At 40.5% G+C, this 21,822-nt stretch overlaps 1 protein-coding gene across 1 annotated transcript; it reads left to right on the forward strand.

The window, feature by feature from the left end:
* The first annotated feature begins 4,032 nt into the window (after window positions 1–4,032).
* Window positions 4,033–21,545, forward strand: vwc2l (von Willebrand factor C domain containing 2 like). The gene is made up of 3 exons (XM_030786254.1): window positions 4,033–4,428; window positions 15,221–15,350; window positions 21,394–21,545. The coding sequence occupies exons 1-3, from the start codon at window positions 4,042–4,044 to the stop codon at window positions 21,543–21,545; spliced, it is 669 nt and encodes a 222-aa protein (XP_030642114.1). The 5' UTR covers window positions 4,033–4,041.
* The last annotated feature ends 277 nt before the right edge of the window (window positions 21,546–21,822 follow it).

Raw genomic sequence — 21,822 nt, forward strand, 5'->3', positions numbered from 1 at the left:
ATAACTGTGTCTTCATCTTGACTGAGAAGGAATCCCTAAAAACACAATTTTTTTTTTTCTACTATTAAAATCATCTTTGCCAGCAGATTTATTTTCTGCTTGTACAAAACACTACTGGATGTTATGGTGACTAATGGGGACATAGATACATTTTAAAATATTCCTGATCAAAGAGTCTGTTTCCTCATGTCACCGTATCTTAGCAATCCATCACTAAATTACCACCCACTATAGCAACGCCTGCAAAACTGATCAGTGAGAACACATGTCTTGGTGTTGTGATGGCCTGTAATTAGGAATATGACCTGTGTGCTACTAAGATCTGGCCTTGTCTGTGAACTCATGGCTGGGCATGAAGGGGGAATATGGCCAATTAGAGTGCTGGAGTCTGCAGGGACTGACACTTTGGTCAAGAGAGTGAGAAAACATGCTCCAATTACAGAGTGGTTGTGACATCAAGCCATAGCCTGACGTGGTTGAGGCTTACGTGATCTGACGTGTGGCGAGGGGGGAGCCTGGGTTTGTGTGTGGTGTACTCAGCATCTCGCTCTGTAAGGGTAAATAAACCCATAAAAAAAAAAAAAAAACCATCCACAGAGCTCAGAGATGACCGGGGAAGAAGCAGCCCGCGTTAGCTGACACCGACTCTCCATCATTTATGTATATTAACGATGCCCGCCGGGAAAGCGACCAGCGTTTTCGTTTCAAACTGAAGAGGTCATTTTTTTGACTCTGTAAGTAAGAGTCGAAAAGGAGTCACATTGGGACGAAGGCCCTGGGAGCTGATGTCTCTCGTTCTTAGCGTTACGTGTGCTTGCTCTCGTGAAACAGGTCTGATATGCCTTTAGGGGCAGACACCACACTGCTGAGATTTCACATTGGAGAGTGAGGCCATGTCTCCTTGCCAATCAGATGCCTCTTATTGATTCCCTCATTCTACGTGAACAGCATAAGCCATAGATGGCCTTTCTCTGCTCTTGTACAGGGTTTTCTGTGTATACAACAGCAATGCAGAGTGAAGACCACTGAGTGTATGAGTGACAACATACACCCTTAGCCTGGAGGCAACCTAGATGTGACTTGGCACAACTGTGTAGCTTTTTTCATTTCCCAATTTCAGTTCATCATTGCTTATTTGGTGGTGTAGTCCCAGTACCTGGATTATTGAAAAGAATATTGAAGATTTTGTTCAGGCAGAAAATTGGGTAATTAAACAGACCTGAAACAGAATACAGTGTTCAGAGTGAGTCTGAACATCACATTTTTATTTTATTTTATTTTACAAAAAAATTGTATTTTGATATGTATTCAGTTAGATAATAAAAGTCACTGTTACCAGTTGTTTTGTTTATTCTGAGTTAAGGTGTGGGCTACGTTTGATGCCTTTTAAAGAGAGACCCTCTGTTAGTCTTCTAATGATTTTTGCCCTGAGGTGATCTCACCATGGCATAAAATCAAGTATTCAGGATAGAAAATGCATTTGTCACATGGTGTGTGGCTGTTCGGCATTTCAAAGGGTAGCTTGGTTAAAGCTGGTCATTTTCATCGGTGTGTCACTCACCTGTTTAATTTGATTTGGAAACATTTTTAATTTATAATCCCCGATCCTGCGTAACCCTTCCATTTTCGTTCAAACGCAGTTACGCAGTGTCCCCTATGGGCTGCCCTCTGTAAAGCACTACTCCACATTTTCATTCATCTGTTCTCTTTCTTTCATCTTATGATATATTCACGGTAAACATATTTTATAACACGTTCTAATCAGAACAAGTTTTGTTTAAGCACACTATGACACACTAGAGCAATGGCTTCATTCTCATTTATTTTGTAATCTTGTGATTTCGCCTGGAAAAAAATTAAGCTTTTTTTTCTCTCTAATCTTTAATACTCACAATAATTCAAGCGTCGGTGTTCAATATAGAAGAAATTCGTTGTTTCCCCCCCAATTTTGAAGTGTGGTTTGTTGGAAGGTTCCTGGGTCTCGTTCGTCAGAGGAGCGAAAAGAGGGCGTCCTCTGTCTCTGCTCCTCGGAGTTACGCCGCCGGCTGAACAGCTACAGAGCGAACGCTAGCCTTGTCCATGGTGCTGAACTTTGAGTTTCTCTCCTATGGATAGTACGCTGGGATGACACGGTCCCTTGTTTTTTCCTCTGAACGGACTTGAATCGGACTATATCGTCACCTAGTCAAACCCAGTTTACTAACAACACTGTTCGGTCTTTTTCTTTCTTTTTTTCCTTGAATACGGGAAAGTGCTGGATGTGCAATCTCTTTGATGTAGATAAACTTATGGTCGCAGGAAGAAGGCGTGATGAAATTGAATTTGTCCCGGCCTGATCTGAAAGTTGACATTTTTTGGAATTCCATATTTAGTCAGTATTGTCCGCTGATTGGATATATGTTACAAGATCAAATGGCGATGCTCCGACACCTGCAGCATTTGGAAGTTGATTGAAATGCCACTCAGCACCGCGGATGACTAAGTGAACAGGCAACACCAGAGGGAACTACATCTCTTTAAAGCTGTTCTGGATATTTTTTATCTATTCTTTACGCAGGTGTGTGAACGGTTTTTGAGGCTAATGACCGGGAAGGGATAATTATGTGTTCCGCAGATACATTCATGGATATTTCATCGTGCCTGTCGACCTCTAAACATTGGGAGAAAAGCATGAGCAGTACATGTTTCTGAGCATTAATGCAAAGACGTTGGGATTATCTTTGTCTGGAGTGTAGTGATTTTGAACCCACTAACGGGGAGTTGTATAGCGTAAGCTATTGATTTTATAAAGGTGCTCTGCCCCCCTTTGAATCCGACTCTAACAAAGTGGAACCAGATATTTCAACGCGGTGAGTCACTCGTCCATAGTATTCCACAGTCATTTCTGCTGCTCTGTTTTCGCAACTAAGTATACCGTAATGATCGTATTTAATTACACTCTATAACGTATTCATTTACTATTCCTATACACTATTGTCTCTCGTCAGTGTAAATTGAAGGCATCGCCATAATCGAATCATAATTATTTATCTGTTCGTGTTGATGATTACAATAAAATCTTTTTCATTAATTTTAGCTATACAAACACTCCCAAAACAGCCAAGGCTCACTGTCAAGTCAGGACTTCTGAATAGCTCCCCTACGTTGTGCAGTTTCGTGGTTAATTTCTCGATTCCTCACGGGTGGAGAAGCATTTGGACCAAAGCCCATTGCGCAGTTGTAAATGACTCGGAAAAGATGTCATTTCCTTGAGGCTGTCGAACTTAGTGAAGTTAAGAGTGCAATGGTGTCCAGACATGGTCAATCTACTCCTTCTGGTAGGACTTTGATGAATCGGGAACAAACTAAAAGGCTACCTGTTGTCTCCGTCATCCATTTTGGCTACAGAGGCATATCCTTTATTGCTCTGCGTTACCTAGGATACTCACTTGATCAAACTTTGAAACAATATTGTCAGGAATGGTACTAGTAATAGTTGTGGTTGTAGCATTAGTAGTGATAATAACAGTAATCTAGTAATGGCAGTATTAAAATAATTCTCTTCTCAGATCAGTTACTTTGGACCCAGGGCACTGCATGGGAAAAACTGTGAGGCCGTGGGAATATTTTCTTAATAGACATATTTGTATAAAACAATGCAATACAATTTTGAGTTTGCAAAAAATCTGTCATCCAAAATCCATAGATCAGCTGGTAAACTCCAAGCAAAACTTACTCATTTTGTCTTTCCACAATAGTTTAAGCGAGATCTACACCTAACAACAATACCCTTTGACGTGCTTGGAATGAGTGAATATTCAGTGTATTCTGCGTTGAGCTGTGGGTAAAAGCAATTGTGAAATGGGGCATCGGGTGGTATGAAATATCAAAAGAATACTGAACAGCGTTTTATATAAATCACATGGCTACATGCTATCGTTTGTGTGGTGAATTCGAGTCCAACTCGAATGTTTCCAAATTTTCTGCTCACAGTGAGGAAGGAACAAAATGAAACACACTAAGATCTTGTTCTTCAATGCAACAGGACTGCCGCGGCGAAGGATGGGCCCTCTTTTCCCAGCTACCTGTGTCGTCCTGTTCGCCGTGAACGTCGTCGTCACGCCCGCCTCTATTGGTCCCGAGGATTATCCTGCGGACGAGGCCGAGAGGGCGGCCAGTAATGATATCATTTTCGACGACTACAGAGGGAAAGGGTGTGTGGACGATAGCGGATTCGTGTACAAACTCGGAGAGCGCTTTTTCCCTGGACACTCGAACTGCCCGTGCGTTTGCACGGAAGATGGACCAGTCTGTGATCAGCCCGAGTGCCCGAAAATACACCCCAAGTGCACAAAAGTGGAGCATAACGGTTGTTGCCCGGAGTGCAAGGAAGTCAAAAACTTTTGTGAATACAGGGGGAAGACGTATAAAATACTGGAGGAGTTTAAGGTAGGATAATGATCAATCCCACATGTTCTCACCTTTTAACAGACTGTACAATATTTGTGTGAATAGACGTTGGAGTTCTTACTGCAAGAGATGCAACTGCAGTATGGGTGTACCGAATTAGGTCAAACCTGTAGGCTAACACCAAAAATTCGCCATATGAATATGCAGTAACATGGTCCATGGGCAGTCCAGTCAAATAGACTGTTTTTGTAGCAGTCACTAACTGTATGATTTTTGCATCCAGTATATTTGAAGTAGTGACGACTTCATTAATTCAAAATCTCTTTGAACCGCCCACTTCAGCAGCTAACAGTCCCTTCACAAATAATGAGCTCCAACTGCGAAGCAGTTCTTAAATAAATTGTCGTGTACAGAGCAAGGAACATTATGGATATGAAAACAAACTTTGCCAAAGGCCCAGGCCTGCTAGTGTTATGGGTAGATCGCCAGGATTCAACTGCATGAATTTTGTATTAAAGCAGTAAGTTTATCGACAGAGACCTTTTTATTCTAAAATGACCACAGGTGGCCACTGACTAGATATGGGGTTTAACTGCGGGAACTCGACAGAATGAAATAACAGAGGCCGTTCGACTAAACTCCAGAACTCTGAAATAGTCAAGACAAGCTATACCACCTCCACACTCCAACGAAGTGAGCGCATCTTAGTAATGAAGGCACAGTGCATATAGCAACTAAAACACAAGTTTCATCTTCTCTATGGCAGATTATTAGACAGGTCCTTTTGGCTGGTAGCCTATCGTAAATGACTGCGACTAAGTTTTTATTATTATGGCTGTTCATAACATGAAGGGAGTGTAAAGTAATTGAGATTAATTGGTGTAATTTATCTTAATGTAACAGTCTTCTATCATACGCTACGTAACCTTACCTGCTGTTGATGATGAATTTTTAAATTATTAAAAAAAAGGGGGGCGCCCAGTTGTGAATGATTATTAGCATTCGTATCTTTCCGAGATTCCGAAAGGTTCTAACTTTGAACATAGTTTTCTCATGTTCTAAAGAGCACACCATAAGGTGTCTGAATATCCATCACAAGACTTACAGTTCAGACATACTGAACATAGTGTTGAGAAAAGTTACTCTGTGCAGGCCAACCATTTTTCCAGTTATTGTTTTTGTTATTTATGGGAGGAATCAACATTAGTCTCAATATATTGCATCATCTCCCAAGGCTACTTCTTTTTCCCAGAATATTCATCAATGTGGACACTATCCATCACTATCAGTGTTTGATTGTGGGCCAGGAACAAGACACATTTCACCTGACACAGCATTCCGTTTGATTCTTGTTTGCATCAGTATGCATTTTTTCCTTTTCGTTTACATTTAGGTTATTCATATTGATTTGTAGAAAGACAGCAGAACCATCCATCAGCCAAGACAGAGAGAAAGAGGAGAGAGAGCATAAAGTGTTCAAAAGAGATGTACCAACCTTACACAGATACACACCAAAGCTTTTGTTACAGGACAACAACAAAAAAAAACCCTCCCGATATAAGAGATGTCTGTGGGCATGGAACAGGCATTTCAGTACACGTCTGCTGGCAGTGCCCACAGACACACTGCTTAAGTATTAGGGCATGTCATTGTTTTAAATGAAGTCCCTCCACCTATGTGTCATGTGCCATCAACACTCATTCACATCTTTTAGTGGCTACGTTCACTGACGAAACGTTTTAAAGCTAAAATTATTGCCACAGAAAATACAGACACTACAGTTAACGAGCCAGTTTAAAATCTTCCAGGACCTAGCTCAGTTAAATGTCAAAAAGATTCACAGCCATCCTCATCTCTGACATTATAAAGTAAGATATTATGCTACGTGTGACATTTGTGGGGAAGGTCTGAAGAACTCATTGAGATAAGTCCCTTCCATGGTGACAGTATCCTGTCTCCTCTCCTTCAACTTTGTCTTGGTGAAATCTATCAATCAACTCCACTCAGATGTCAAATTCAAGTCAGTTAAGGTTTTTGACAAATGCAACAAGCTTTGTCACTTATAAACAATGATTTTTCTGAAAAATAAAATAATTTCTGGAGGACTTTGTACTTCACAAAACATTTTTAGCATGGTCCCAGGACGGAAGGGATATTGAGCCTTCTGGAGATGCCCTTTGTGCAAAACCTGAATGATTTGGAGGGCAAACTTTGGTATCCCTGCTTTGCATTGTATGTACAAATGAAAAAGGGTTCTAATAAAGGAGTCAATTTTGCTACCTCTGCTCCCTCAATTAAAACAGGGAACAATGAAGCATGCATAATATGTTCTGAAACACAGTAAGGAAGTAAGCATTATTTTTATAATTGTGTGAGTGAATTTTTACAGAGCAAAGAATTGTCACATTAATATTTCATACTGAATTAGCCTTGCTGGTAATTGCATTTTCATTCTGTGTGAGTATGCTGGAGTTTTGATTTTTTTTTTTTAAAGTGCATACTCTGTTTCCTTATATCTTTAATCTGGGTTGATGCTTTGCCTGTATTTTTTGTGCCAATGTGATGATGGGCTTCATTCGTTTCATCACCGCCATGTTAATTTTCTCATGGCCCTGACTAGTTTCTTCACATGGTTAACAGGTTTACGCTTCAGATAGTCAGGCAAGCAGTGATGTCTCCATTACCTGAGGAGCAATGAATTGATTTATCAAACAACCGTTGAGAATTACTTGTGGTAACCTGTGAGTTTCACTAATCTGATGCGAGATTTCCCCTCCCCCGTGCAAATCACTCCTCACCGTCAGTCTCTTTTGGTCTATGGAAATCAGCTCAGGTTTGCACTGGCACATGCATGTATCATTCTGTGTTTTCTGTATGTGTAGATCCAGATCAGGTTCAGGGGTCGATACATTCTCTTACACACATGTAACAGGCACTGAGACTGTGCAGAGAACAGTGTGGAATGCCATCTTGGATCTTGGTAGATAACAGTGAATAGTCACAGAACTCAATTAAAGGATTTGCCCCGGTTCTCAGGCATATTTTAAGTAAGATTTCTGCATGTATATATTTTGGCAACACACATTTAGCTTATTTTTCTGACACTCACATTCATGAATATCAGGTTGACTTACAGAGGAAATGCGGGTCTATTTTTTTAATACTTTCTTCCTGTTTGGTAAGTGAATTGAAATAAAAATGTTTCCAAGGTCAAATGACCCTAATGGACCCTTTTTATTAATTGTTTTTGCTCACTGGGATAAGGTCCAATCATCTAGCAGCTATGTAAAGAGCTAGGAACAATACAACAAGATGATTCTTCTGTCAGCCACTGACACTGAACAAGGCTTTTAGATCCTCCACATGAAACCTGCATTAGGTGATTGGTACTGGGGGGGAGTGAAGCATTTTATTGCTAATTAAAGGCTATGGGATCAACTCCTTAAATCTAAAGCCTGATCCATTTGCATTGGAGCGGGTGCTGTTCTGCATGAGGCACATTAGACTAGTGTTTTGATGTAGGCTCTTGTCCCTGTAAATGATATTTGCGTGTGTGTGTGTGTGTGTAAGCCTGCTGGTTTGATGAGAGATCAAGTCCAGTCGGTAAAGCAGCTCACTCCCAACCTTGAGCGACCTGTTTGTGAAAGAAGGACATCTCACGTCACTTAAACCTTCATTGGTCTGGTCCTATTGATTCTCCCCGAGGAGGAAGAGCTGAATGGAAAGACCAGGGACAGAATAGAAATGAACAGTCGAAATTTGGAGCTGATGAACATTTTTGATCATCGTCGCGCTGCTTTACTCTTATTTACTTTTTTTATTTTTTATTTTTTTATTTTGTGGATGGCATTTGGGGAAGGAGTAATCCATCATCGCGGGGATCGTGTCCGGTGGGAATTTCTTCTGCGTCTCTTTGAATTACGGAGCGTGTACGTGTTGGCCCAACTGTGAGTGGGAATCAAAGGGCATCATGACTCTTGATAGCAGCTCCAATTAAGAGAAGCCGACAGAGTAACCTTTGGTGTGGGCCACGCTGGCATTTCCTCAGCCATCACCATGGCAGTCTCTGCAGAGGTCTGCGTTTGCTTGGCATGACAGGCAGAGAAGGTGTCTCGCAGAGATCTGGATCTTAAACACTCAGGGAGCCCACTTTAGTCAGAAGAGGCAGTCCAAGGAAATATAGAAGAAAAAACAACGACCTGCCACGAGTGATTGTTCACCGAGTGCTCAATAATAACAGCCTGTCGTAAATTTCAATTGTAATTATAACGTTAGAATTAGAGTCACGAGCATGTTGCGAATTTCAACATGCTTCATGTTTCAATGTGGAAATCAAACGACAGGACCTGGCACGGTGGTAGTTTGCATTAGCCTAATGATAAGGGCAAATTAAGAGAGTTACTTAAGCACATGACTTGCGAGAAGGAATTCAAAGGGCTCCAGAAATCAAGTCGGTTGATAAACACGACGCACTGGATCGATTTCAGCCACTGACAGTAGCTAGTGACTAAAATGTTTGTTTTTTCATCCTCTTGACAAAAAAAACATGACTGGGATAATACAGGGAGATTAACATTACTAACAGTTAAGACGGTTAGAAATACCTGTGTGTGATGAGACCTGTTTGTGAGAAAACAAATTTGTTGGGGACTGAATGTATTTGGACAAGTGGGAATAGGACACTGATAGTCCAGTGGTCGTGTTTCTTTTTCAGCTGTTTTGCTCTGTTCTCATCTTGTTAGAGTTGTACCACTAACCCTTGGTAGGTATTACACCTACAGGGTCTCCCATCCCCTAATGAAGGGGCCATTTCTACCACTGTGCACCCAACTAGGGTTAGTTCAGATCCCAGGCAAAGGCTGGAGCTGTGATCTGAGATTAGAGTGATCCTGTATGTGATCTCTGGCACACCAGGAATAGAAATGAAGCATGTGAGAGTGAAGGGAGAGAGAAATGTCTCTCAGAATTTTAAAATGCACCTCAATATGTAATGGGGGGGGGGGGGGGGGGGGGGCGGTATTTAATGCCAAATATCTGAAGAGTTCGATCTGATATCAGATTAAGCATCCAAACATGCCAAACCCCATCCAAAGCTTATCAAATATTTGTGTTGTTTTGCTTCATGGGGTAAAAAAATTATCACAGAAGCATAAATCCCCACCCCACACACACACGTGCGCGCACACACACACACACCCCTTCTTTTTGACATGGAATAATCAGTCACTCAAGTTTAGGTTGTATAGTCAAACTATAGTTTGTTCACTCAAAGAATAATATAACTATCCTTTTTACAATTAAAAGCTCTCCTTTACCTACGTAAAAAAAAAAAATGAAAAATGAAAATGATCATACAAACGCTTGCCTGATGCTAAAAATGACCAGTGTGCTCATAGCAACAGTATCTATAAAGACATGCACCCTGCTGGTCTCCTCTCTCTCTCTCTCTCTCTCACATTGCTCTCCAGTAATTAGTGACATTTCTCTCCACAACTGACACCTATGAGAGGAAACAGCTATAAAAAGCATAAAAATTAGATGCTCAAATTGATTTTCCTATCCAAATTGCCTGAGGTATAGCACGGCTTTCATTTCACAAAAAAAAAAAGCAAACAAGTAGGCCAGAATGAAACAGAGCCAACAACTAGTTCAAAAAAGTTTAACTAGAGCTGATGTTCTCTCAAGTAAATAATGTTTAAAAAAAAAAAAGTTTTTCTTTGTTTGAAAGAACTTCTAAGCTGTATAATTTACTGTTAGGTTGTTGTCGTTGTTTGTTCTCTCAGTATTGTATGATATCATCTTGCTGAGACCAAGAAATATTATGGTGATGGTATTAGTAAATGTCCAAACACTGATGAATAATCCAAAGTATACTGATGATTTAATAAGTCTATTTTGTCTTATAGAATGAAATATACTTCCGTGACGAGTATTTAGTTATACATAATCCAACAGTTATGGTCATACGCTAAACAGATGCTGTCGGTCATGATAGATTTTTGACCTCTCTGAAGAATCACATGTGCATGAATGTTCTCTCATTGGTAGCTAAAGTAAAAGAGAAAATGTCATATATTTATAAACGTTTTCCTGTGACAGAGAGCAGTGGGCAGGTTCTCGTTCCTCTTGAACAACTTCCATGGCTAAATATAGGTTTGAAGGCAAGCTTTGAGAATTTTCAAAGTCATCAACTTCTCCATACATTTGGCGCTTGTTCAAGTGCAGCCGCCCAAAGAGCCCCAGTCAGCAGGTTCCACTGTATCTATTTACATGTTAATAAAATTTTTTGGCATTGCACTGTGCAAAATCACAAGCGTGACAAATATTTGATTACAAGCTTACTGAACGGACAAAAAAAAAAAGGTTTAAAAAAAGAAAAGAACTGATGTGAGGCCAGCCCAATGTAATATATTAGCCATTGTTTAACATCAGAAAGCCTCACTTTAGTCTGGATGCTGTGTGTGGTATATTTATGGTCCTCAGCATCCAAAACATCCACCCACTTAAGAAAGTTTATCAGTTCTCAAGACTGATTTTGTTTTTGTTTGTTTGTTTGCTAATCCAAAATTATTCTTATTCTGGAAATAAATAGAGAAGATGCCATGGCAACAAGGGCTGGAAGATGCTTTGAGTTTTTAGCAACAAACTTGCGATGCTTTTTTTGTTGTTGTTTTTTCTGTTTTGTTTTGTTTTTTCCAAAAATGTCTTACAAGACTCTATGATCAGTTTTACTCGGTTGCACTGATTTCAACATGAGATCTCAATATATAGATATCAGCACGTTATATTCAATCCAAGATTTAGACTATCCCCCTGATTTACCCTATTGTTTGTTTGTTTGTTTGTTTGTTTGTTTGTTTTTAATAAACTAAAACACTCAAAATAAAAAAAGACCCCTCTTTAAGTTGATCACACATTTTATAGTAATGTTTTGACCTTCACTGAAGAGGAAACTGTCCCTGTGTCATCAGTCGTTTCAGAATCAGCTGTGTTTGATAGGTCTGATGTTCAGTATGTGACGGCTTAATGTAAAATGTGCCCAGACGTGCTTGCCATTATAAGCAACAGCATTGCATTCAGCCTATATAAAAGCCCTTAGAGCAATATGAACAACTGATTAAACGCTGTCAGACCATCACATCCAGCAGACCCACCAGCCAAAAAAAAAAAAAAGAAAAAAGAAAATTCATCAGGGACAAATCAATAGTCACATCACTTTGAAGACGTCCCTTTGAAAAAGCTAACACGAAAAAGTTCGCAGTGGAAGAAAGATCTCTGACTTGTTTATGGGCAAAAAAAGATATTGTTAGATTGTTTTAATGAGTTTGGTGTGCAGTGTATCACTGGAGATCTGCTGTTGTATTTGATCTGTCATGAATGCCCATCGCTTGGTGTGTATTTGTTTAATGAACAAATAACCCTAGAGACAATATGTATCACATACGGGTAAAATATCTGAAAATATATTCCCGTTTTTTTTAGGTTGCATTGCCTGGTTTTCAGTTGCACTGCAGGTCGCTTTTCCTTAGAACCGAAATGAGACTAGGATCTGATTTTGTAAACGTTCAGAAACGAGGCCAGGCAGCGCAGGGAAAGAAGCGCTCTCTCAGGAGGAATGCAGACTTCATTAAGAACAATGGCCAACTTTCATTCAATAAAGAACATTTGGAACAGTGTATGATGGGCACTTCTTGACCTACAGTGAATGTCTGTTTTAAAAACATTACATTCAGTATTGATGTTTGTACCGCCGTGTATTAGTGGTTTGTTTTTTACTTTCTTTCGAGTGACTTTAGACTAATAGGGGGTGATGTGTTGCAAAGAAATATGTTTAGTGCATTATTTTTGCATCCTAACAGTTGACTCATCTTTTCGTTTGCTTTGCGTGACTCCTCGATATGGTCGACAACTTCGGTTTCCTTCTCTCTTAGGAACGTGTATTTCGCATTCATAAACAGCGGTGTGTGAAATCTACAGTATATGAACCTGTACAGTTACACAGTTTGAAATCTACTGTTATTAATGTGAGGGACATATTATTATGGGTCATTGTGTCGTACAACGAATATTGCGTTTATGTGATTTTTAGCCTACGGGGAAATGGGGATGTTGTGTCAGACTGACCTCTAGTTTAATCTGGAGATGGCGTCAACAGCGAACAGGGACCCACCCGGGTTGTAACTAAGCCCTGTCTCTTGCTTCGTTTGGCCTCGGCAAGGAACACAGGATAATTAAAGCCAATTTCCATGGCCAAGTTCACAAGCCTCTGTCCCACTGGACTGCAGACTGTTATCGACAGTGAGCAGAGCATTATTAGCACTAGGAGTCTACTCGCGGTGGCAATTATCCAATGTGCGGAGATTAAACGTCGCAACCACTCCGAGGAGCAAAGCCCAGTGTCTGACCCAATGACCTTCAACGCGCTGTTCCACCCTGTCACGCATCACTAAGGGACAGTGTACAAATGCATGAGTCAACATCACCTCTCAAAATAATTGGCACACTTATTTAAGCACGCGCACGCTCGCCGCTCGAAAGGTCAGGAGACGTCCGAAATGTTTAACTTCCTTCTAGAGACGTATTTTGCTGAATCTCTTTTAAATGAAAAACAAACGTTGTTTAATTCAACATGCTGCTCTTATTCAATCAGAAACATTGCGTATACTGAAAACAGCTTATGTTTCTCTCTCAATATTATTCAGTCTGTTTTACGTAGTAATAAAAGATCAGCATGCGACAACTCTGCCACTGTAACATTCTGGCTCAGGACTCTTAAGGTGAGTTTTAAGGGCAAGGATTATGTCCAGTCCTGGACTAAATTGCATTCCTAATGGCGATTCTCTGTTTAAAAGGTAATTCAGTTTAAGATTAGTGTTAATCCAATGTTTTTCGTATATCTATTCTGTCATTGTGTGCTTAAGTATAGAGGAACATTGCAAGTCAGGAGCATTCTGGCCCAGACATAGTGTTGACCCAGTGATCTTTCCTCTTGTCATGATTACCACTGTTTCAGGCTGAAACATTTGGATAGGTAAAAAACAAATTTAAAAACAAAAACAAAAAAAAACATTAAACCTCTGAAGAAAGCGGTCTTGGAGACTGATGTGTCTGGGATTTGGTGCATGTTGTGTTTTTTTGTGTTTGTTTGTTTTTTTGTTTTTGTTTTTCACAGGAGCTGATGGAACAGGATCTTCAGTCCTGAAAATACAACTCTACCTTTATTAGATTGAGATAGTAGCAGTACTGTGTGTGTACATATTGTAAAGCAAATAACACAGGGTGACACAGAGCCAGTGAAAAGGTCCAGTTCTCTCTATGTTACTCATTCTTGGAATCGTGTTCTGCAGTGTGTGTGGTCATAGGCAAAATAGTGTTACCCATGTATCTTTGTGGTGGCATGATACAGCTATCAGGCGTGTTCACTGTCTTATACTCTAGTCCTGGTGTTAGGTCCTCTCAGGTATTTGGTATTTGAGACATGGATTGTTTATTTGTGCATCATACTATATTAAAGTTGTAGAGGCTGCTCACTGCAAAAACAGCACGTATAGGCACAGAGACCATCTAAAAATGACTAGCTTGTGACAACCTCTGCACAACACATTTTGGTTGTTTTACTGCATGGTGCTCCAAATTGTCTGCTATCTGTGATGTCTGAAAATGGTGCCACTGCTGTAATGTTTCTGAAGAAAAACTCTTGGCCACCTCGAAATGACTCAGTCAGTCTTCAGACGGACTAATGGCCAGACTCACTGGCTTCATTCGCTCATGCTGAAGTTATTTGCATGTGTGAAGCTAGTGATGACTGGTCCATTACATCATAGACCATAAGAGTATTACTAGTTTTGCATGATCTAAATGGTTTTATAAATATGCATAAGTCTGGGTATGAATATGTATTAGTACATGTCACAGTGTTAGTGTCTACAGTATCTAGATATCACAGTGTCATCATTCTTAAGAGGTCATTCCTTAAAAAAAAAAAAAAACATCCTGAAAGCTAATAGACTTTACTTTTTCTGTAGTGTTAGAATGTCAGTATAATATCTGAATGTGGCACAGTGTTTTGTTTCTAAAGTATTGTAATATTTTAGTGTATATAGCATCACACCAGCGGTTCAGGGTGTTTGAATCTTTCATTTTCATCTTTCTGTAAGTTGCGGTGATAAAGCCACTGCATCAGTAATAGATTCAGAATTCATGTTATTACAAAAAGAGCCTGAGCTGGAGAGTGTGAAGTATCATCACAAAATGTTTGATCTGATGCTAGAATTCCTGAAGCCTCCTCTCCCTAAAGGTATCATAGCAATTAAACAGTTGATTACAAGCATGGAGAACAGCTGCCAACACCATCATCAGTACAAATAAAAGTTATTGTTCAATGTTTATGAATATATTACAGATACAGGGACACTGCTAGGTTTTATCAGACTGTGGCCCTTGATTTTTTTTTTTTATGATAATACAATATAATATAATATGTAGTGATAGTATTTTGTTATATCGATCAGTAATAATACCAGTGCTTTGGAAATATGAATTTTGAATGACAGTCGCTTATCAGTTAGATTGTTTTGTGCTTTCAACCACCATGCTCTGTAGACATGTAATCCAGCAAGTGTCATATCCACTCTAGTACTTCTCTAGCTGTGTCGTGTTTCCATTCATTAGTCTAATCCCTGGAAATACAACCCTTGCTGTTTTGCTGAAGGCGCACCATAGTTAAACTTTCCACACACGCAAAAGAAGCGCATCGTCGTAGAATGTGAGAAAGGTCACGCCTGTTTAAACTTTAACCTTCAGGGTCTTCTGTTTCTCTCTGTTTGCGTAGCCCTCGCCGTGTGAGTGGTGTCGTTGCGAACCAAATAACGAGGTGCATTGCGTGGTGGCCGACTGCGCCGTGCCGGAGTGCGTCAACCCAGTCTACGAGCCGGAGCAGTGCTGCCCCATCTGTAAAAACGGTAAGAGGGATTTTTTTTACTGTCGCCGACCGTTACGACCTCCACAGAGAGAAGTGATGCGCTGCATGTACAACAGTCTGATCCGGTTTCATCCTGGCCCTTCTTTAGTTATAGCCTTTGCCGCTCCTAAGGAAATGTTCCTGAGATATTAAGTTATCTGTTTGCCAACGTTTGTGCTAAATGTTGTGACAGGAATGCTCCAGATATTTTCTTTGAAGCAAAAATACTGCAGGCAACATCTTTAGAATGTGATCAGTATTTTTCATTGGTCTGATAACCTCAAAAAAACTTAACTAAATTCTGTTCCAAAAACGTTCAAAACTTTTGTTTTTTTTAGATATTTAACAGCACCCACAGTAAAATCTGTACCAGTTTGAAAAAGTACTTGTAGCAAAAGTAACTTAAGGACTAAAAAATGCCATTCATCTTCCTCTTAAGACAAGTCTGTAATACCAAGAACAAATGGTTCCATTCAAGACAGTCAGTCATTAGTTTGTCGGGCTGCCATGTGTATGTGTTGTCGAACAGGCCTGGAGGACAGTTCAACTTTTAATCTGTTTGTATTTCCAGTGGCGCAAAGTTCTTCCTTAGTTCTGATTACCGAACCTCTACTCCATCATGGCTAAAGTGTAGTGAGAATAAACATTTTAGGATTGATTAAGACTGTCCAGAGAGATTAATTGGACCGGTGGGAGTGCTCTATCTCCAGTGTCCTGAAGCCCCTTGTCAGCCAGGCCCAATTCCAAAATTACAACTATAGAATTCCGATCACTCATTGGCCGGTTACAATGTAAGGGGAAGCCATTTCCCTTAGTCAGCCCATTGTGGAGGGCAAACACCTCCCCCCACCCCCCCAAGCGCGCTGTTTAACGCAGTGATTCCGATGGACGGGCAGTATCTAATTTTGATTGACAGAAGGGTTATGAACAAACCCAGAAACCCGGGCCCCGTTGGGCCATAACCAAGTTTTACATGATCGAACGCAGCATTTGTACGCAACCACACACAGAGACGTCAGGGCTAATTTCAAGATTAGTGTAATCTTGTTTACTGTTTGGTAAACAAAACACCATATTATTACACAATGTTTTATGATTCACCTTGAGTTTGGTGGCACTGCTGTTTAACTGAAGTGTTTGCATAGTGCGCTGAAATATTATTCTGAAAACATATAAAACATGTAAATTTAATCTGATTGTTATTGTACTGTTTGTTGAATACTTCAGATGAACGGAACATACCAAGGTCTTGTGACCTTCATGGAAGAAACGTTTTAAGAGTATAACCTTAGCTGCCCATACCATATCTTTAATGTAATATTTAGCTTTATAAAATAGCTAAAAATCCAATCACATGTAAAGCGTTCTCGTTGTAAACCACAGAATCTATCAAACTGGCTTGCTTCCTGTTTTTCTCATGCATTGACCTACATTCTGGGAACTAAACTCTGTAACATAGCAGCTCCGGATTCCGCATATACCTTTCACACATTCACGCACCTCACACACACACACACACACACACAAGCACAGGCACTCGCACACTCACACAGTCACACACACTCTCGCTCACTCACAGACTCGCACACACACACACACACACAGATGCACAGAGAGAGGAAGACTGACAGAGAGACCTAGAGATAGGGAGCATCCCTGCCCAGAGCTGGAGATGATCTGAGCAGACAAGGCACAGGAACAAGATCCTCGTGGTGGCATTTTAAGGAGCATGTCTGCGGAGTGCATACGGCCTCAAAGCAGAAAGGAGTATTTAAAGCTCAGCCTTGACGTTCCCTGAATGTATTCAGTTATTCCAAAGAGTTTAAAAGAATTCCTTTTCAATTTCAACAAGCCTCTTACCAAGGCTTAGATATGAGTGTGATATAACACAAACCTAATGCTCAGAGATATTCACAAACACCTCGTCCTTATAATTTCTCAAAACAAGGAAGTATTGACTCGCACTGATTCAGTGTTTACTGTTTCATCTTTTTTTGTTCTTTTTCTTTTTTTTTTTTGTAAGCTGTGAGCTACAGATATCTGTTAAATCTTCTGAGATTCCGTCAACGTGCTATTACACTCTAGCAGCTCATACCCAAAGTCTGTCATTTAAATTCTACGTGATCAAGCCGTGTGAAGGTATTTAGACAGCAAATGTCAAGAAATGCTCCCGCTCGTCGACAGCGTCGCTGATAAAGGATCAACTCTGACACAGTGGATGCTTAGAGCCAGTCAGTTAAGGTATTCACACATGACTGCATCCCTTTTTTTTTTCATCTTTTCTTTTTTTTTAAACGCTGAATCTACATCTCCAACTGTGGTCTATCATTCACACTCAGTGTGTCAGACAAATACAGGTTGAACTGGGAGGTCTTACCAGGCTGTAACAGCTGCCGCCATGGACACCTACCAGCCCTCTGACCACCTTTTTTGCAGGAACTGCACAATAAAAGCCCTGGATCTTGCTGAATTTTGAATACATGAGAGGGGGTAATTGGAGCGAGCACAGAGGGGGCCCTGTTTCATTCCAAAAGCACAAAGAGAGATGATGATGATGATGATGATGATGAAGGTCGTGATGAAAAGGGCTTCAGGAATGAGTCTGGCACGCAGGGGCCGCGGAGGCAGTGACACCGTCTGCTTTCTCGTAGACTGTTATTTCTAGCCCATTGTCTGTTTAGATGGACCGGTAAAAGCGTTCATTTCCTCTGGTTCGCCTTTATTTGCCATTATTATTGTGCTCACATTTCTAAGATTGATAACTCCTTCGTGAGCAATTCCTATCCCCCAAAAACACTAGGAGGGTTTTTTTTCCTTTCAAATTGTGTCAGCTGCCTTTTGGATAGAGTAACAGGAGTTACAGTTTTGCAAATGCTTTCACTCTTATTAGTGGTCAGTGAACATACACAGTATCACAGCTTCAGGTCATTTTCTGTATGAACATAAAGGAAAACATGATCAAATTTCAAGCACGTTCATCAACACTAAGGTATATGAAAATTTTATAGTTTAGGGTACGTCTTCACATTCAATCTACACTCCCTTTAAATCCCGCGTTTGTCCTCAATATGCCCTCTAAGCGTTACTTAAAATTTTAATGCCTTTAATATTGAATTTTTATGATCCGTCAAAATGGTGTGACTGCGGAGTCAGGCAACGGAGATTTCGCTCGAAAACATCGAATAAGGAGATGCTTCCTAGAGCAATGCAGAGAACCGAATAATGTCATTCTTCACCTTTCTTACTCAAGAATCAATCTTGTCCACCAGGCAGTGTCCTATAACACACACACAAGCTGTTTCATCTTTGTGGCAAGAGTTTTTTTATTTCATCTTTTTTTTTTTTTTTTTTTTTTTTAATAATCTGATTGAGAAAAATTGAGTGGAACAGGTGATAAGAGGATATGGGATGCTTTGAAACATTTCCAGCGAAGACAAAGGCTTTTTTTTTTTTTGAAATACCCTTTATCAAAGTGCTGTATAAAAGACAGGAAATGAGACATGAGGGAAAGTAAGGACAACGTCCAATCAAAGGCAAAGACATTAGGAGAGATATGGTCAAAGAATGAGAACATAATGCAGTTTGCGGATATCAAGCTGCATCGTGCTTCAGTCCTATGTCGTGACGCTACTGAGGTGTGACAATAACAGCGAGTAATCAGAGTGTCCTAATTTACCCACAATTAACAGACGAACTTCAGCTTTTGATTTCTTACAAGATGCTTGCCAACTCAGAGTGTATAGCGTTCTGTTCCACTTCATCAAAAGCCTGTCTGAGAGAAGAAAGAGATGGTGTCTCTAAGTAGACCAAACATCTATGTCAAAGTACCCCACCAAAAGGAAAAGGAAAAACAACACAGATAAGAACATAGCAGGCGGCTAAACTAGAACACACCAAGTCCTATCTGCAATTCTGAATAAATCATTGCAACCGTCTTTGCAGCCGTAACGTTAGAAGAGTGTTTTTACTGGTGCCAGGAAACCGAGGAGTCTGTTTACATTTAGTGCGGGTACATTTTAGACAATTTGGCGGTGTTATGGTGATTTTTTTTCCCCCAAACCTGTAATCACTTCAGCACTCCGTAACACGTGCGTTGCTGTTCTCGTCCATCGGCTGTCTTTGGTCATCTTGGGTGCTCTGTGTTGTCATTGACAACACATTTATGTTGTTATATCTTTAAAATCTGTTCTGCGTTCAGAGCTCCCTTTGGCATCTGCTTTACTTAAAGAGCGTTTGCTACTTTTCTTATTATAGTCACAACGTTCCTTCTGGGTGAGGGAGGAGACAGAAATGAAAACCAAATTGCATTAGTGACTGCCAGTGAACAAGAGGTTGTTCGGTCTGCTGTGGATACAATACTAAGTCGAATTAATTAGTGTTGAATTTCCCACCTGCCTCACTTCCCACATTGGCCCAGACATATCTAACGTGATTAGTAATATCAGGTGTAACTATCAGCTTAAATGAATCACTTCGGTCTAATAAACGCACTCGTTAAATCGTACACAAATGTACTGGATTTCTTATATCTTGATGGAGAGGAGTTCAGACATGCTCTGCACAGACACTGACAGACATGAGCCTCTCAGGTGGTAAAGGGTATATGAATGTTGGTGGTGGTATGTTAATGTACTGCATTACTCCACTTAGACTCCTGTGAATCTTCTACACCACAGGCAAGAGGAAGCCACCGGGAGCTTGTTTGACTGAGCATTATGAGCTAATGAATTGCAGATTATTATGATTGTTTTATGTTAAAAACAAAAAAGAAAAAGAAAGAAAGAAAAGAAAAGAATCAGAAAGAGTTTTTTTTTTTTTTACAGTTAGATAAGAATCTGTCGTGTAGCTGATTGAATTAAATGAAAGAAAAAAAAAAAACATTCATTGACTCCCTCCAGTGTCTTAAGTGTAACTTGAGACCATTTCAAGAAATACAAAAAATAATTTCCATTTGTTATGGTTATTTATTTACTTTTTTTTTTTAAAGAGAAACATGTATATCAGTTTCAGTGATCACTGTATTGAACTAAAACAGTAATACAATTGGGATAAATGTTTGTGTAAGGATAAAACATAAAATCAATCAAATGACATTATATGTGATTACAGATTGCATTATATATGACTGCAGACTCAAAGCCTTATATGCAGGTGCAACAAGAGTATAAATCAGTGAATAATGCAAAGCCTTTCTCTGGCCTGTTGCTTAGATACAGAAACTCTGTGCGAAACAGAGAGTTTCACAGACTTGAAATGATTTAGCTGAGTATCACTTTGGTGTCCCAGTTTTAGTACTGACTGGATCTCTCCTACATTGTTATCCAGGTAAGTGCTAAAAAAAAAACCAAAAACACACAAAAACACAATGTCCCAGACTACGTTGTAAATCAGACGCAAGATATGGCGATAAATTCAAACCGAGAGCCCAGCTGTAGAAATGTTCACGGTTTTATGATTCATTTTTTTCTGTCAGGTCAGAGGGACCAGAGCACCACACTCCTCAAAGTGATTCTTCAGTTTTACGAGTTGAAGTTTATTGTGTAGAGGGATTTTTATTGTTCGAGGGGTTTTTAGAGGGGCCAATATTTCACACTACAGTGGTTACCACTAAAAACAGATTCCACGCTCAAGTCCTGTCCTCTGCCAGGAAGGTGGTTTGCCAGCCCTTTTCTGCTGGTGGCACATTAGAATGCAAAGCATTTTGTGTCAAGCAGGAGAGAGAGAGAGAGAGAGAAAGAGGTAGAGGGAGGGAAAAGCAAAAGAGCTTTAGAGTTGTGAAAACAAGCCCATCGGTGCATGCCCGTGAAAAAGATCCATGCGTCAGTTCTGACTTCAGAACTCTCTTGGGCGTCTCGAGTCGCTCCACCGTAGTCTCCAAAAGAGTCTCCTGAGAGCTCGCACTCATTGCCTCCCTCTCTCTCTCCCTCCCTCTCTCTCTCTGTCTCCCTCTCTCTCTCTTTCTCTCTCTCTCTCTCTCTCTCTCTCTGTCTCTCTCTCTCTCTGTCTCTCCCTCCCCCACTCCCACCGTCTCTCCCATGCGACAGGTCCAAATTGCTTCGCTGGAACGACGATCATCCCAGCCGGCATTGAAGTGAAAGTGGACGACTGTACCATCTGCCGCTGTCATAACGGGGACTGGTGGAAACCCGCGCAGTGCTTGAGGCGAGAGTGCCTCAACGCCCAGGCTTCGTCGTAGAGATCCCCCCCCCCCTCCTGGAGCCAGCTGAAGGTGGCTGAGATGAGCGGAGGTGCTGTCGACACACAGGCCGGCGGTGGTCCACGTTAAGACGCTGGGGAGCCGAGAGACAGGAGCACAATTCCATGACAAAGACTGCTAAAGAAGCTGTGATAAACACACACACACACGCACACATGAACGCACATACACAAAATACATCCACTGTTTAGTCTGCAGAGTTCATCCAAGTAGACATGTTTCACTCGAAAAAGACTTTATTTGAACTTTGTCCTGT

The sequence above is a fragment of the Chanos chanos genome, chromosome 10 (genome assembly GCF_902362185.1).
Source record: "Chanos chanos chromosome 10, fChaCha1.1, whole genome shotgun sequence".
NCBI lineage: Eukaryota > Metazoa > Chordata > Actinopteri > Gonorynchiformes > Chanidae > Chanos > Chanos chanos.

What these genes read in the sequence shown, in the direction of transcription:
- vwc2l (XM_030786254.1), top strand. Translation starts at nt 4,042, where the DNA reads ATGGGCCCTCTTTTCCCAGCTACCTGTGTCGTCCTGTTCGCCGTGAAC. An exon ending in AAATACTGGAGGAGTTTAAG is followed by an intron (nt 4,429 to 15,220) that starts GTAGGATAATGA and finishes CTGTTTGCGTAG; the next exon opens with CCCTCGCCGTGTGAGTGGTG. An exon ending in CTGCCCCATCTGTAAAAACG is followed by an intron (nt 15,351 to 21,393) that starts GTAAGAGGGATT and finishes CCCATGCGACAG; the next exon opens with GTCCAAATTGCTTCGCTGGA.